The following is a 16,223-nucleotide window of genomic DNA, read 5'->3' on the forward strand; positions in this document are numbered from 1 at the left end:
TAGGTCCCAAGGGGCATTGCCAGGAACCTGTGACCGTCATTCTGGAGGTGCCACGTCCTTCCTCCACCCGGGTGAGAGAGTGGCTTTCCTCTGCCTGTTCAGGGAGCTGTGTGGTCTGGCAGCTGGAGCTATTTCCCAGCTGATGTTACTAGTGGTTGGAACAGTCGAACTGCAGTTTATTATACAAAAGAAATAAAATAAGAAAATGAAGCCACAGAAAATGGTTGGGGCCAAATCATTGAAATGTTTTCAAGATAAAGTTAGATATGAGCTCTATCTGGAGTTAAAGGGACCAAAGAATCTGGGCAAAATTGGTGGCAAGGCACTGAGTTAAATGATAAGCCATGGAGCAGGCTCGAAGGGCTGAATGGCCTGTTATATTGATTGTTTCTGGTTGTAAGTTTGCTCGCTGAGGTGGTAGCTTTATTTTCAGGTGTTTTGTCACCATGCTCAGTAACATCATCAGTGAAGCGCTGGTGTTACTACCCGCTTTCTATTTATGTGTCTTGGTCTGTTGTGCATTGGTGATATCACTTCTGGTTCTATTTCTGAGAGGTTGGTAAATGGGATCCAAATCAATATGTTTGTTAATGGAGTTCCGGTTTGAATGCCAGGCCGCTAGGAATTCCCATGTGTGTCTTTGCTTAGCCTGTCTCGGATGGATGTATTGTCCCAGTCGAACTGGTGTCCCTCTTCATCTGTGTATATGGATACCACTGATAGTTGGTCATGTTTCTTGGTGGCTAGTTGGTTCTAATGTGACTTGATGGCTAGTTTCCTGCCCATTTGTCTGATGTAATGTGTGTTGCAGTCCTTGCAGGGTGTTTTGTATATGACGTCCATTCTGCTGGTTGTTGGTACAGGCTCCTTTTGATTCATCAGGAGCTGTTTCAGTGTGGTGGTAGGTTTGTGGGCTACCATGATGTTTACGGGCCGGAGTAGTCTGGTCATCTCCGAGATGTCTCAGTTTGCCTGCTGAGCTGGTAAATTTGTTCTCAGACGTTTCATCACTATGCTCGGTAACATCATCAGTCCTAGTCTCGAAGTTTCAGGGGCTACAGTCATTCACTGAGAGATCTTATTTTGTTAATTGCTGTGAACAATCTCCTTATACTTGCATCTGATCCGGTTAGACCTCCTTCGAATTGCCCAAAAGCTTTTGAACTAAATTTTTTAAAGTTGCTCATACTAAACACTAAACTAATGGCTTGGTGTTTTCTCTCTCCAGTCATAAGCCCCGACAGAATAAACAAGCTTCCATTAACATTTCAACCTCAGCATGAAAAAAATTGCCCCTTCAGTCCCTTTTATATCTTTCCCCTCTCATCCTAAGCCTATGCCCTCTAGCTCTGGACTCCCCCACCCCAGGGAAAAGACCTTGCCTATTTACTCTATCCAAGCCCCTCATAATTTTGTAAACCTCTATGAGGTCACCCCTCAGCCTCCGATGCTCCTGGGAAAACAGCCCCAGCCTGTTCATCCTCTCCCTATAGCTCAAACCCTCCAGCCCTGGCAATATCCTTGTAAATCTTTTCTGAACCCTTCCCAAAATGTGTTAATTTTATTTAAATAGATAAAACCTCTCTCATTTATTCCCAGCTTCCCCAACAGATGTTTCTTGTAGTTTATAAGCTGTTGATCCTGTTACATTTACACCTGGTCAGGTTTGGTGCTCTATGAAGTGCAGCCTGTGTGTAGTATGGAGCTTATCGACAGCATGATTATCTCAATTTCAGTGACAGGAAACAAACCAGAGCAAGTGCAGGGAAATGGTGATGTGGAGGTGCTAGTGTTGGAAAAAGTCAGAAGTCATGTGACACCAGGTTATAGTCCAACAGTTTATTTTAAATCACAAGCTTTCAGAGCGCTGTCCTTCATCAGGTGAAAGGGAATGATGCAGAGAGGAGTGTGGAAGAGGCCATCAGAGAGATTTACATTTGTTCATTTAGACTGACTTTTCTTTTTAACAGCATCACCATTACTACCTCCTGCTACCCAGTCCCATCGATATGCTTCAGGGACCCGGTGAATGATTGGTTCGATAGTTTGGCCGAGTGTTTACACTGGAACGTGAGAAAGAAGCAAAGTCACCTCACGGATGTGGAGGACTACTGAGAGCGTTTCAGGCACAGCATGCCTATGACATCCCTGTTCAATGGAGTTCCTTTAAACCTGCAACATTGCGAAGAGCATTCCTACATATCACAACAATCTGTTTTGTGTGCGCTTCTTAAACAGTCCAGCAGGATGGTCTCCCTCTCCAGCCATTTGGTGAAGAGTGAGGTGTTCATACCTGCTGCAGATTGGGTGAAAACAGTCACACGTGTGTAAGTACTAGGTACAGACAAGAGAGTTCCAGAGGAAGCATTTTGATAATGTTTGCAGCATTTGATGCTCTGGCATCTTAAGAATGTCAACCAACTCCTCATAAAAATGCTGCGAATCAAAAGGCTTGAGAGAAATATTGAGGAAGGATTCCAAATTAGCTTTCTTCAGTTGTTCTGAAGGAGCGTGTGTCTGAAATGTGGATCAGTTCCTGAAAGCTGTGGTCGTGGCGCTCAGTAACAATGACCCCCCTTCTCTTCCAGACCGACCAACCCTGGGACAACCTCATCAAGTACTCTGTACAAACTCCATCTCTCTCCTCTCACTGTCTCTATTTTCCCGTTCTATTTTATTGCGACTGTGCATTTTTGTTACAATTTAAAGTGATGTTTTTGTAAAGCCAGAGCAATAGGCCTATGACCTGCCATCAATATCTGGCTCCGTCATGTGTGAGAGAGAGAGAGACAGACAGACAGACAGACAGACATAGGGACTTTTGCTGAGTCAGCATCTGTTTTGAGTTTTTACCTCATTCTTGATTTTGTCAAACTCTGACGGGTGCCCAGCAAGTTCATCGTCACTTTGTCTTTTTCACAAGAAGATCAGAAGTGCTGAAATGCAGAGTATGGGGTTTTGAGGGGAGGGAGGGGCTCAGTTGGCTGAATGGTTGGTCTCTAAAACGCAGTGATCCAACAGTGTGGGTTCAGTTCCCATACTGGCTGAGGTTACTGTGAAGGATTCCCCTTTCTCACCCTCTCCCCTCACCTGAGGCATGGTGACCCTCAGGTTAAACCCACCACCAGTCCCCCCTCTGTAATGAGAGAGCAGCCTATGATTGTCTGGGACTACGGTGACTTTATTCATTGAGAATTTAAGAATATTGTGTGAATAATTGCTTTATTAAAACAAACCTAAATCTTGTAAAGCTTTGATAAAAACAAAAGTAAAGCCAATCATGTAAGGGTTAAAGGATAGTTTATTTCCTCTCCATTTTGCTTCTGCTGCTTTGAGTATTTATTGTTGACAATCTCTAACGTTGCTGCTCCCCAGTATCCAGGTTGTTTGCCCCCATCTTATAGCTGCTGTTGAGGTCTGATGACGTTGTAAGCTGGTTCATGTCAATTGTCAGGTTCACCTGAGGCCAAGGATCAAATTCTTTACCCCTCCTTTCTGGGTGATTTTAAAATATTGTGATTTATTCAGTGGGATGTATTCCCTGGTGTAAATCCCTTGTGTGTCACTTAAAGAAGAACAATGAGCAAGTATTTGCAGCACTGAGCACAGTGATAACAAGAACCAAGTCAGTGTAGGACAGACTGAGCCATCAGCCCATCTCGCTGCTGGAACGGCGTGTTGCTCTCACACGTGCAGAAAAGCTGCATGACCTTTTGGCTGATGTATCCAAATCGGAGCTATGTCCCAAGAACTGTCTGTCACAGAAATTCACTAAACAATTAGGGTGCTGCGTTTTGCAGTCTGTCACAGTCATTGCTAACAACTTGAGTCTATATCGGGTCGTTGTTAAAAGGAGGCTGAAGTTTCCGTTCCAGCAGCTGCTCAGTGGGAGTTACACTTCCTGGGCTGCTTTCCCTCCTGACCTCTGTGAGGCTCAAACACCTGGATGCCATTGTTAAGGATTCTTCTTCCAGTTAACATCCAAATGTACAAAACCTGATGGAATTGGGTGACAAATGAGAACTTTCAAAACTTTTGGATTTGAACATACTGCCACTCTGTTTGGAAGGGGATACACTAAAAGTCTGAAACTAATCTAAATGGATTCATCCTCAATGGGTAGAATTGACGGGGCTGTTCTCAGTAAAAACACACACAACTGCGTGATCATTACTGATCCTGGGCTGGGATCGAATGCTGCTTCAGATCATCACAATAGCATCAATGTGGAGGAATTAAAGTTTTCATTCTGAATCAGACTGGTTCACCTTTCAGCTGGGATTTCTGAAAACCCAATCTGGGCAAATCTGTAACATATGATAATTACATGTCACTGTGTCAGGGTCTGAAGGATACATTGGAAGTCCTGTTATTTCAAGCAGGTTAATTAACACAGGAAGTATTGTTTAGTTGCACACAGAGAGCAACTTTACTGTGCACTCAGCGGGATGGTTTAGCTGGTACAGAAGGTTTTAAATTGAATTTATATTTCTCCAATACATTCTGACCTCTAACAGTTCAGGAAATGGCCTGCATTGAACTTAGAAAAGTAAACTCAATTTGTTTTGATAAATAAATGTCATAAATACATTTTAGTTCATGTTGCTATTGCAGCAAAGCTCATTTTATTTTGCTGTTTAATTAGAAAGTGTCCCAGATAAGGCAGACCATAAATAGGCATGTAAATGTAATTTATTAACGTATCGGGTATTACATTGGATCCCCTGTTATCATAGAATCTCACGTTGAGTACTAGCACCAGTCTCATAACAGGAAGGTCTGCATCTGTACAGAACCTTTCACAACTTCAGGATATTCCAAAGGGGCTTTACACCCAGTGAAATACTTTTGGAGTCACTGCTGTAATTTACAATTTTTTTTTAATGTGGGTGGATAGCGAGCAACATTATCCCACCATTTGCATGCACCTTCCAGTGAGATTCACTGGATAACTGTTGGGAGCTGGAATTTCGATTCTTACATTTTCTTTCAACCTCTTGCTTTAGACACAGAGCAATCTTTGCACCTGATTCTAGTTCCACTGAACAAGGTCAGTTCTGTGTGATTAGCAGTGAGTTGTGTTAACTTCCTTTCGGTTTGCATGGGAAATGTATTTCCAACAAACTCACACTGAGCCGAGCACGAGTTTCACATGCGTGATGTTTCTTAAATGAACATCAGAGTCAGTCGAGGAATATTTTATACCTCTGCCTTTTTTTAATGAGTTCACAATTTCAACAACAGTGTCGCTTTTTTCCCCTCTGGTATGAGCCAGGCCACTTCAGGAAAATATCTGACAAATATCCCACTTTTGAAAAAACCTGTTTTTATTTCACAAACATCCAGTCACATTGAGATTTGAATCTCTCATTGATCGATCAAGGTAAGAGAATACTGGAAATGCCCATCTTTCAAATGAGAATGATTGGTTTAATTCCAACTGTTCAGCTAAATCACATAATTCTAAGGCAGGGTCAAATCCATGTCATTAAACTTTGTGTTTCTTTCAGATGATTATCACTAGCTTAGTATCACCAACATTTTTATATTTGTCAAGTTTCATTTCAATCTTTCTCTTCTGTAATTGATGAACTCAGTGATAACTGTTTACTCAGTGGTTTCCTACTCCCTGGATGGTACAACGGGAACTGCACAGAAGGGGTTTCTTTTCCAGTTATCATTAATTCATGGGATGTGGGACCACCATTGTCCATCCCTAAGCCCCTCCCCAGGAGAAGGAGCTGATGAGCTGCTGTTTGACCTACTGCTGTCCACATAGTATAGGGACACCCACAGTGCCCTTCGGAAGGGAGTGCCAGGATTTTGACCCAATGACACTGAAGGAACGGCAATATATTTCCAATTTAGGATAGAGAGTGGCTTGGAGGGGAACTTGCAGGGGATAGTGTTCCCATGTATCTGCTGCTCTTGTCCTTCCAGATGGGAGAGGTCACGTGTTGGAAGGTGCTGTCTGAGGAGCGGATGCAGTGCATGCTGTAGATAGTAACAGGCAAACTGGGTAGTTTAAAATGTACAATTTAACTCATTCAACTAAACTTGTTTATCAGCATGTGTGCAATTAGTTCACTTTACACAAAAGGTATTTGATGGAAATGAGTTCCAGCTGTAAGTTGAAGCTGATTTGGAATCAGTTTGAAGGTGGACCCATAAAATGTTGCAAACTCTGGTTTGTAGTGAGCCATGTCCTGGTCAGACACTGTTGTTACAATCCAACTTTTCCCCTTTGGTGAGGATCATGAGGAAGATAAAGCAAGATCAGCATTTATCTTGTTGGTTGTTGGAGGTTGCCGTGGATTTCTATTTATTTTGATTCTGATCCCGGAGTCATTTCGAAAGGGATGTGTTTAGTGCTGAATCTATACTGTGGTAGGTTTTGACAATAATGGATCAAAGTGTGTTCTTTGTTTATGCACCACCTTAATCTGAACGTTCGACCCTCCCAACTCGAAAACCAGAATCTGTCTTATTCCTACAATGTTGAATGCACTTTCCTCCTGTTTAAGCCATGAAAACAGAGTTGTGTGTGTGTGTTTCCTAGTGTGTACGTGCTAGTAATCCATCCTGTCTTGACAAGGTCGGAATGTACCTTCACTCTTGCACTTTCATGGTTTTGCTTGTGGGATTACATTTGAATGTGACTTGCAGTGCAACTTGACTCTTTTACATAAAAAAAACTTCCAAAGGTTTGCTGGTTGAATCTTCTTTGATCTTGTACTATTGGGTAATAATTTATTGTAAAGGTCTATATGTTATTAATTAAACTTCTTGGCTGCCTTGATTGGAATGCTGACGTTAATGTTTTTTGAACCTGTAATATTTCCTGGGGAACTGTGTGAAAACCAGCTTTTCCTCTGTAGATTTTATTCCTCCATTGTTGAATTAATCAGTAAAACAGAACTAAATCTCCAAGCAAATTATGATTCTTTTTACAAAGAATGTGTTTTCTAAACTCTAATAAATCTACACAACATTTTGTTAAATTCTTAACCAATGCCACTTATCTTCTCTACATAATGTACCGAATGCAGTGGACAGTTTCACTTGTAATAGTGAGCTTAGATAAACCTCTCTCAGTACTTCCGAAAATGTAATAGCAGTCCTAGCAGACTTGGAAATGTGTTTAAAATTGTGTAAAAGCTACACACATTAAACCAACTGCCTCTTATAAATTTATCATTAACTGTGCAATTTTATTACATTAGAATTTCTACTTAAATGTAAATATATCATTAGATTTTGATTGTAATTTAAATATCTTTTAATCTTCAATTGTTCTTGGACTTTATTCATTTGATTTGAGTTTGGCGAATTGTAACATTTATAGCGATTCAACTTCTTTTTAACAACCAATTTGAAGAATCCCAGTGCTTCTAAAGTTTCCTTTCTCTGGTTTTATTGTACTCTATGTTTGGGTTTTTATTTAAATCTGAAACACAGTTGCGTCGAACGTACTGAAAAGGTTCAGACCCTGAACCGTGAATTACCAGCAAATTAAATAGTTTCTGCATTGTAACTGGGATCATAATGTTTTCTGTTTATACAACTTGATATTTGTTGAACATTAGTAAAATTGTTATATGTAGGAGACTATTTTTCAAATCTTTTACTAAATAAATTAACCTGTGTTTTATATATGAAGGCTTCTGATGGTTTATATTTGTTCATTTTGCTGATTATTTTTTCAAGTATAAGATTAATTCCAATCTTGCAGTAATGTTGTAAAGTCAAATGTTGAAATAGAGGGAGGAATTTTGAACAATTGCACTCACCAGGGAAAGGGCACTGACAAAGTAAGAGGGAGCTAAAAACTGACAAATCCCCAGATGCTAATGTTTTTCAGTCTAGAGTCATCAAAGAAGCGGGTGCTGAGATAGTTTTAATATTCCAAAATCTCCTAGAGTCTGGAAAGGGCACATCAGATCGGAAAATAGTAAATGTGACTTCCCTGTAAAAGAAAAGGGCAATATAGGAAACAGGAAATTACAGACCAGTTAACATTTCTTAGAGTTAAAACGCTGGAATCTAGTATAAAATGATTTTTTAAAAGTCTGTTTCTGTTCTGAGTGCAAAATGAAAAGCTTCAACTTCTAGTCTCTTAGCAGTGTTTGAAATATTAGCATGCAGGTGATTAGGCAAGGAAATGAAATGGAATATAAAAATTAGGAGCTTTAGCAACAATTTTACAGGATATTGAGACCATGTCTAGTATACTAGATGGTGGCTCAGTGGTTAGCACTGCTGCCTCACAGCATCAGGGACCCAGGTTCAGTTCCAGCCAGTGCCACACCACTATGTGAAATTTGCACATTTCACCCTGTGTTTCCTCTGGTGCTCTGGTTTCCTCCCACAGTCCAAAAATGTGCAAATTAGGATGGATTGCCCATGCTAAGTTGACCATAGTGTGCAGGGATGTGCAGGCTCGGTGGATTAGCCATAGGAAATGCAGGGGCTTACAGGGATCGAGAGGGTCTGGATGGGGTGCTCTTCAGAGGCTCAGTGTGGACTCGATGGGCCAAATGGTCTGCTTCCATACTGTGTAGGGATTCTATACTGCATAGTTTTTCTCCTTATTTAAGGACAAGCATTTGGAGAAGATTCACTCAATGAAATGATCTTGCGAGAACAGTTGGAGAGGCTGGGTCTGGATCCATTACCATTTAGAAGGACGAGAGGTGATCTCGTTGAGACATAAGATCCTGAGCGAATTTGACAGGGAGAGACCAGAACGAGGGAACAGTTTATAAACGAGAGGTCTTCCATTTAGGATGATGAATTGACTTCACTAAAGTGATCTGTTTCACTTTGATGTTATCACTTCTCCCAGAGTTCCTCAGAATTATGCAGATGTGGATGTTCATTAATTCCATCACTTAGCCTGAGCTGTAAGAAAGCAGCACTTATTAGAGTGAGTGGGATAGGTCATGTGGTTGGAAGTTACACTGTCCATATCCATGGACTCCCAAGCTTATCTACTGAAGGTCACAGGTCGCTGGTGATTTCACTGATGCACTCTTAATTGGTCACTCCTCCAGCCATTGAGACTCTGGGTTTTAGTCTGTACTGTTAAAGACCAATCAGCATCCTCTTCCCATTTTGTATATAAATGATGTTTTTATGAATTCTCTTTCTGTTTTGAGTGCAAAATGAAAAACTTCAACTTCTAGCCTGTTAGCAATGTTTAAAATGTTAGCACACAGGTGGTTAGGGAAGGAAATGGAATGGAATATAAACGTAGGGAGCTTTAGCAACAGTTTTACAGGACATTGAGACCATGTTGAGTAACTTGATGGTGGTGTTCCTTTAGACTGCACTGTCTATACTCATACTCTGCTGCATCTCAGCCTCTGTCTCTCAAGTGATGATTGTAAGTTCTGAAAAGGCCTTTGTATTTTCTTACTATATAAGAAGTGTCCTTCTTCCCTTAGAGATTTTTATTTGTTTGTTCATGGGATGTGACATCACTGGCTGGGCCAGCATTTATTACCTGTCCCTAAATACCTAGAGGGTCTGGAGTTACATGTAAGTGAGACTGGGTAAGAATGGGGGGGGGTTACTACAAGTGGCTGTGGTTGCAGGGTCACCATCAAATGAACTCTCTTTAATTCAGGTTTTCTTTTATTGAATTCAAGTGTCGCCATCTGCCATAGGGGATCCATATCCTCAGAACACTAGCCTTGGGTGCGTAGGTAACTAGTCCAGAGGTATTACCACCACACTGCCACCCACCATCACCTGACTGGTGATGTCAGTGTTAGACTATAAATAAATTATTAACACACCTATTCTCACCATGTCCCATTTTCATACAACATGGAAACAGGCCCTTCGGCCCAAACAGGTCCATGCTAACCATGGTACAGATAGAAAAGAACACTGAGGGGGATTGTCCCCCGAATGTCACTGGACTCTTGATATCTAACGCTGCCGTTTTCTTGAGGGAGACCTGCACAGTCCAACCAACCCAAACTGTCATTTCAAGGTGTGGAAGCAGTTGTTGTGGACTGTCTTTGCACTGAATGAATTTAAAAATGTGAGCACTTTCTGCACCAGACTTTGAAGTGCTTTTTTGAGTGTGTCAAGGTCAGAATTAGAAACCATTGACATCAGACCAGGTCAAATACAGCATCTGTGCCTCAGCTGCCAGTGACAGATTTAGTTCAGGAGTCATCAGGCTGGTTGCAAAATGAATCATTTGTCTGTGATAGGTGGGCAGTGATTTAAGTCACATGGCTGTCTGACTCAGGGACCAGAAACCAATGAACATGATTGAACTGTTGCTTCCCCACTGGACCTTTGGGCAGGCAGTTCCCTGCCCCCCCCCCCCCCCCCCCCCGCCCCCCCCCCCCCCCCGCCAATCCCCCTCAGTGTTCTTTTCTATCTGTACCTGACCAACAGTTAGTTCCCCGGATGTGAATGGGTCACGGAGGTGCCACCATTACAGAGAAGGTTAGAAATGAGCACCAATGGGAAGTTATGATTGGGGTGAGGGAGGATTTATTCTGGCCTCAACACCAGAGTCCAGAAATTGTAGGGATCCAGGGAATGTCATTATCCACTAGATCCAGTAGGGAAGGGGTTCAGGGCTGGAGTACTGCCTCATTTAGAAATGGACCAAGATTAGGCCCCCTCTACAGATACTTCCCTAACCCTCGTCCAGGTGTGATGACCTGCACTTTGGGAATATTCACAGGCTTCGTGCAGATTCTGGGTAAACGGAATGGAATGTGTAGGGATCGGGGCCTTTTCTGAATAAGCTGTTGTAGTGAGGGCTGCTGCCTGTTCTGTTAACGGTTTCCTCCATTGGAGTGTGATTAAGACCAATTCTAGCCTCCTTAACTTTCACCAAAAGCTTTGCCTTCAATTCTATTCCTTCTACAGTTTCTCACTCGCATGTCCAACTTTCATCCTGCTGTGACTTCTCACAATCACAGTGCTGCTGAGCTTCCCCTCTCTGCTCTCGTTTACCCCAAAAAGCCTGCTCACCCCCACACAGCTCCCGGTATTGCCTCTGACCCAGTGAAGAACACTTCATTACACCAGTGGGTTATTTTTGAAAGAGGTGTAGGGATGAATGAACCAAAAGGAGGAAGAACAGAAAAGAACTTTACCTTTTAGTAATGCGTTGAATTATTAAGTCAGGAGTGTGATGGAATACTCCCCACTTGCCTGGATAAGTGCAACTTCAACAACACTGAAAAATGCTTGATATTATTCAAGGCAAAGTAGCCTTCCTGATTGGTACCACATCCGCAAACAGCCCCCACCGACGCTAAGTAGCAGTAATGTGTACTATCTACAAGATGCACTGCAGAGTTCCCCAAATATCCTCAGATAGCACCTTCTGAACCATGACCTCTACCATCCAGAAGCAGAAGGGCAGCAGATACATGGGAACACGACCCCCTCCAAGTCACTCACTGTCTGCCTTCGAAATATACTACTGTTCCTCCACTGTCATTGGATCAATATCCTGGAATTCCCTACCCTAAGGGTAATGTGGGGTTTCTGCGCTCAGGAATATAGCTGTTCAAGAAGGCAGTTTACCACCACTACCACCTGCAGGGATGGGCTATAAAATGCTGTTTAAATGCCAGCATTACTCATACCCAATACAGAATTAATAAACAAAACAAGGAAATGAGGCAACTTTTCATCGCCATATCACATATTTGGCACATATCCAGCCTCGCAAATAATTGTCAATAATCCATATCAGATTTACAAGCAAGTCCTCAAGTTACCTACCTTCCCTCGTTAATGTTATCAAGGCACTGTCTGAGAGAAAGTGGTTTCACCCCAAGCCAGGATTTGTTCACAAAGCGAAGGTTTGCTCGCACGCATTTTGTGTGCTCCCGATAAATGGAAAAACGACTCTGGAGTCATCTCTCTCGCTCTCGTGCTATCCCCTTTCTGCTGCAATGGGAATACACAGCACCAACCAAAGCTGTCCACCTCAACAATGGACCTTAACTCTGGCTCTTACTGACCCTCTGTCACAGACACTCCCTCACCGACTCACTGCACCACCCCCACCCAACACACACACACACACTCACTTTCCCTCATATACACACCCTCTGTCACAGACACTCACTCACACTGACTCACTGCACCACCCCCACCCCCTCACACACTTACACACACACATTCCCTCATATACACACGCTCACTCAGACATCCATCACACTGACACACGACCGCCAACACCTTGCCCTGCGCACACACCCATACAAACAAACTTCCTCATAGACACACTCATATTCCTTCATGCGTATCTACACACTCACATACGCACACACACCCCCATCATTTTTACTGGGGATGTGTAATTAGACCAGGAGTGGTGGTGCTGAGGACGTAGAAGAGGGGCTCGAATCTGTTGGTCAAAGGCTGTAAAGGGTTGAATGAAATCTGCACCATCCTGTAGCTCTGCCCATTGACCACACTAACGTGAACAGCTGGGGCTCTCAGGAGCAGTAAGTCTGGTACATGCAGTGGAAACACTCTGTATACAGAAAGGTCCTAGCCATGAGGATGAGGAAGGTACCACAAAAGTGATTGTCTTACCTGTGGACTGAATCGCCTCCCTCTTCGGATAAAAGAAAATCTGAAATTATGAACCTAATGACGATCATGGAACCATCGTTGTTTGTTGGAAAACCCCAGCTGGTTCACTAATGCCCTTTAGGGAAGGAAACTGCCATTCCTACCTGCTCTGGCCTACATGTGACTCCAGACCCACAGCAATGGGTCAAATTACTCAAAGTTCTCAGTTTCCCTAAAGAAGCAAAATAATGCTGATGCTAGAAATCTGAAATCAAAGGGAAACTCAGCAGATCCGTAGCATCTACAGAGAGATATACAAGAGTGAACATTTTAAGTCCAGAAGCAGAGTCACATCAGATTTGAAATATTAACTCTGTTTCTCTCTCCACAGATGCTGCCAGACCTGCCGGGTTTCTCCAGCACTTCCTGTTTTTATTCCTCAAATTTCCCGTCTGATGAACTTAGTTTAACACAAAACATTGACCAGGTTTCTGTGCTAAACTCCAAACTGTTTTATGAGAAATCAATCCATTCTAAACTCAGAAAACAAAATATAAATGAACAATGTATAGCACTGGTCTTAAACCCCTACACACACACACGCAGGCACAGAAAAACAAAAACATTGATGTTACGAATGGAGAAAATATATTAGGGGAGCACAGTTCAATAGCACCAGGCCACAGGATTCAACGCGGTGTCCTTTTGTTTCTTCCAAGTCCTTCCGATCTCCAATCATCTTCTTTATCTTCTTCCCAAATCCTTTCAGTTCTTTATTGCAGTTGCAGTTGCCTCAGTCCCTGGTTTGAGGCAGCAGTTTCTAGGGAGATGGGGAGAGAGAATAGCGAGCTCACTTTCTTCCAATCGTTTGTTCCTTCTCTGTATGGAGAGCAGTGCTGCCATTGTAGAGTCGAGAGGCTTTCTGCCACAGGATTGCTCACACACTGACTGGGCAGCCGCCCAGGGGCCAATCAGAGAGTTGTTGTCATGCCGATGACTCCTGACCCACACAACTGGTCCTGATTAACCAATCGACAGCCTGTCTCTAGGTAAAGCTGGCCGGAATCCCCAACCAGACTGCTGATGGCTCCCCAGCACCTTGCCGCACTGCTTAAACAAAGCAACAGTGTAAACACAACTCACAATGTGTTCCAGCAACTTGTCTTAAAGCTGCATCATATTCATCTCGAGTTTCCTAAGCTTAAAGTTGTATCCTTTTCCCATTTCGGTCCACGATCCAAAAATAAAAAAAACAAAAGGCTGTGGATTTTCCAGTTGGTAACATTGCAATATGATATTACTAAAGATGAGAGACCGTAGTTATGAAGAGTAACTAGATATTCTGTTTCACTAGAGGGTAAAGAGGAGAATTGATCTGGATTTTCAAATTTATTGAGAAACAGTTTCCATTGGTCTGAGTGTCAATAACTGGAGGGGATTATTGCTACACTGTGCAGAAAAAGTTTGAATATTTTTAAAAAAAGGCCTGAGATTCCCAACCAAAATTCGATACCAGGAACAAGAATCCAAATCAGGTTCTAAAACAAACTCAGATAAATATGTGAGAAAGTAAAATGGAATGTAGAAGTTTAACTCAATGGAAGCTCTTGTATTTTGAAAGCAGAGGGAGGGATTACTGTAGAGTCTGGAGTGTCATCATTCAGGTGTGATGTGAAATCATGACAGGACCCAAAAGCTTCCAACGCACAGGCTGAAGAACAGCAAGGAATTTCCCCACGTCCAGGACAACAGCAACGCAATAACTGGGCATTTGTCTTGTTGCTGTTGGTCGGATCCTCCTGTGTATAAACTATGTTTGCTCACAACAGTGATTACACCAGAAGATTAATCCATTCCTTGTGAAGTAATTAAAAACAAGGGCATGAGGGTCTTTCTGGACATGGGACAATGGACAGCGTGTTAACACCAAGAGGAATATTTCTGCTCTCATCATCATTAATGCAAAGTTTTTCCTTCTCTTCCTCACCTTAAATCTAAATCAGACCGGTTTCCAGATTACTGAGCCAAGCTCACCTGCCGGACAAACTGCTCCATGCTTACTGAGTTCACTTGATGTGACATCACCCATCACGTTCCACCTTTTAGCTTGAGTTCTCTCCAGCTGCATTTAACCTTCCATTGAAGTAAATTAATCTAAAACAATAACTTTAGAAAGAAATCCATATACCCTGAATTATAACTCTCAAGAACAGCAAAGTAGCCAATGCCAATATTTGATTCAGCATCTTCCAACCTTCAGACCTTTGCAAACTCTTCATTCCCTTCAGTGAAATCACAACCCTGCGGTTTAGTTGTTTTACCTGGGAGATTCCATCCTGTAACTAATCTCTGAAAATGATCTGTTTATATGGCTTACAAATTCATTGAAATATACAGAAAGTTTTCTTGTAATATATCTCCTCTGACCTCATTGTTTCTTTGTACCTGGGAGATTGTGTGCCTGGAGAAAGTGAGACTGCAGATGCTGGAGATCAGAGCTGAAAATGTGTTGCTGGAAAAGCGCAGCAGGTCAGGCAGCATTCAAGGAACAGGAGAATCGACATTTCGGGCATAAGCCCTTCTTCAGGAATGAGGAAAGTGTGTCCAGCAGGCTAAGATAAAAGGTAGGGAGGAAGGACTCACTGAAATCCTTGTAGAGGGAGGAAGAGAGCTTCTTCAAGGAAGGCATCCTTGTAAGAGGATTCACAGTAGGTTAAAATCTTCGAGGAGAAAGTGAGGACTGCAGATGCTGGAGATCAGAGCTCAAATAAAGAACAATGGACAGGGCACATATTGGGAGGACATTGCAGACATGTCTGGAGACATTACTGAGTGAGTGTGAGTGAGAGTGTGTGAGTGCGAGTGTGAGTGAATGAGTGTGCGTGTGTGTATTAGTGAGCGAGTGTGAATGACTATGCGATCGAGTGTGTGTTTGAATGAGTGAGTGAGTCAATGTGGGTGAGTGACTGAGTGTGAGTGAAAGTGTGTGAGTGTGAATGAGTGTGAGAGTGAGTGAATGACTGTGAGTGTTAGTGAGGGAGTGAATTAGTGAGTGTGTGTGAGTGAGTGAATGAGTGTGAGTGAGTGAATGGGTGTGAAGTGTATCACATAAGAAAACAACCCATATGAATCACTGAAAGCAGAGAGGGTTGCATTATAGGTTTTATACAATTGTGGTTTTTATTCTTTACAAATTATAATTTGTAGAGTGGTTGTTGAGTATAACAGCGTAAGACATAGAATTTATAGCAAAATATTACAGTATGGTACAACTGAAATTATATGTTGATAAAGACCTGAATTGTTTGTTAAATCTCTCATCTTTTAGAATGACCATGTTGGGTTTGGTTCTTTCATAAGTAAATCCCAGAATTCTTTGGAAAGTGACACTGTTGTTATGATTGTTGTTATTTTATGGAGGATTTGTGGTTCAAATATTGTTTGCTCGAAGGGGAGTTAATTGTGATATACATAATGGAGAAAGTGATTAGAAGGAACTCTTTATAGAGGAGGTTTGTGTGCAGCATATACACCAGCATGTGTGTTGGGCCAAATGGCCTCTGTGCTGTCAAAGTTTAGTTAGTTATAGTCAGAGTTAGGATTTAAGTTCTACCAAGGCTGCATCATGTTTCATCTTCATACCATATTAGTTAAAT

The 16,223-nt window shown here is 42.2% G+C and overlaps 1 protein-coding gene across 5 annotated transcripts in view; it reads left to right on the top strand.

Annotated features, from left to right (window-relative positions):
• The window catches only part of LOC122540462 (NAD kinase-like), a 103,867-nt gene extending 96,208 nt beyond the window's left edge, over positions 1 to 7,659 (top strand). For all 5 annotated transcript variants that reach the window (XM_087980222.1, XM_087980221.1, XM_043676301.2 and 2 more), the window contains one exon: positions 1,971 to 7,659. In XM_087980222.1, the coding sequence (XP_087836348.1) occupies positions 1,971 to 2,115 (145 nt within the window). In that variant the 3' untranslated portion in view covers positions 2,116 to 7,659. The remainder of the gene's footprint in view (positions 1 to 1,970) is intronic.
• Positions 7,660 to 16,223: the final 8,564 nt, after the last annotated feature.

This window comes from Chiloscyllium plagiosum, unplaced genomic scaffold (assembly GCF_037043375.1).
Source record: "Chiloscyllium plagiosum isolate Xiang-an unplaced genomic scaffold, Cpla_swu_hap1 HiC_scaffold_37, whole genome shotgun sequence".
Taxonomy (NCBI): Eukaryota; Metazoa; Chordata; class Chondrichthyes; order Orectolobiformes; family Hemiscylliidae; genus Chiloscyllium; species Chiloscyllium plagiosum.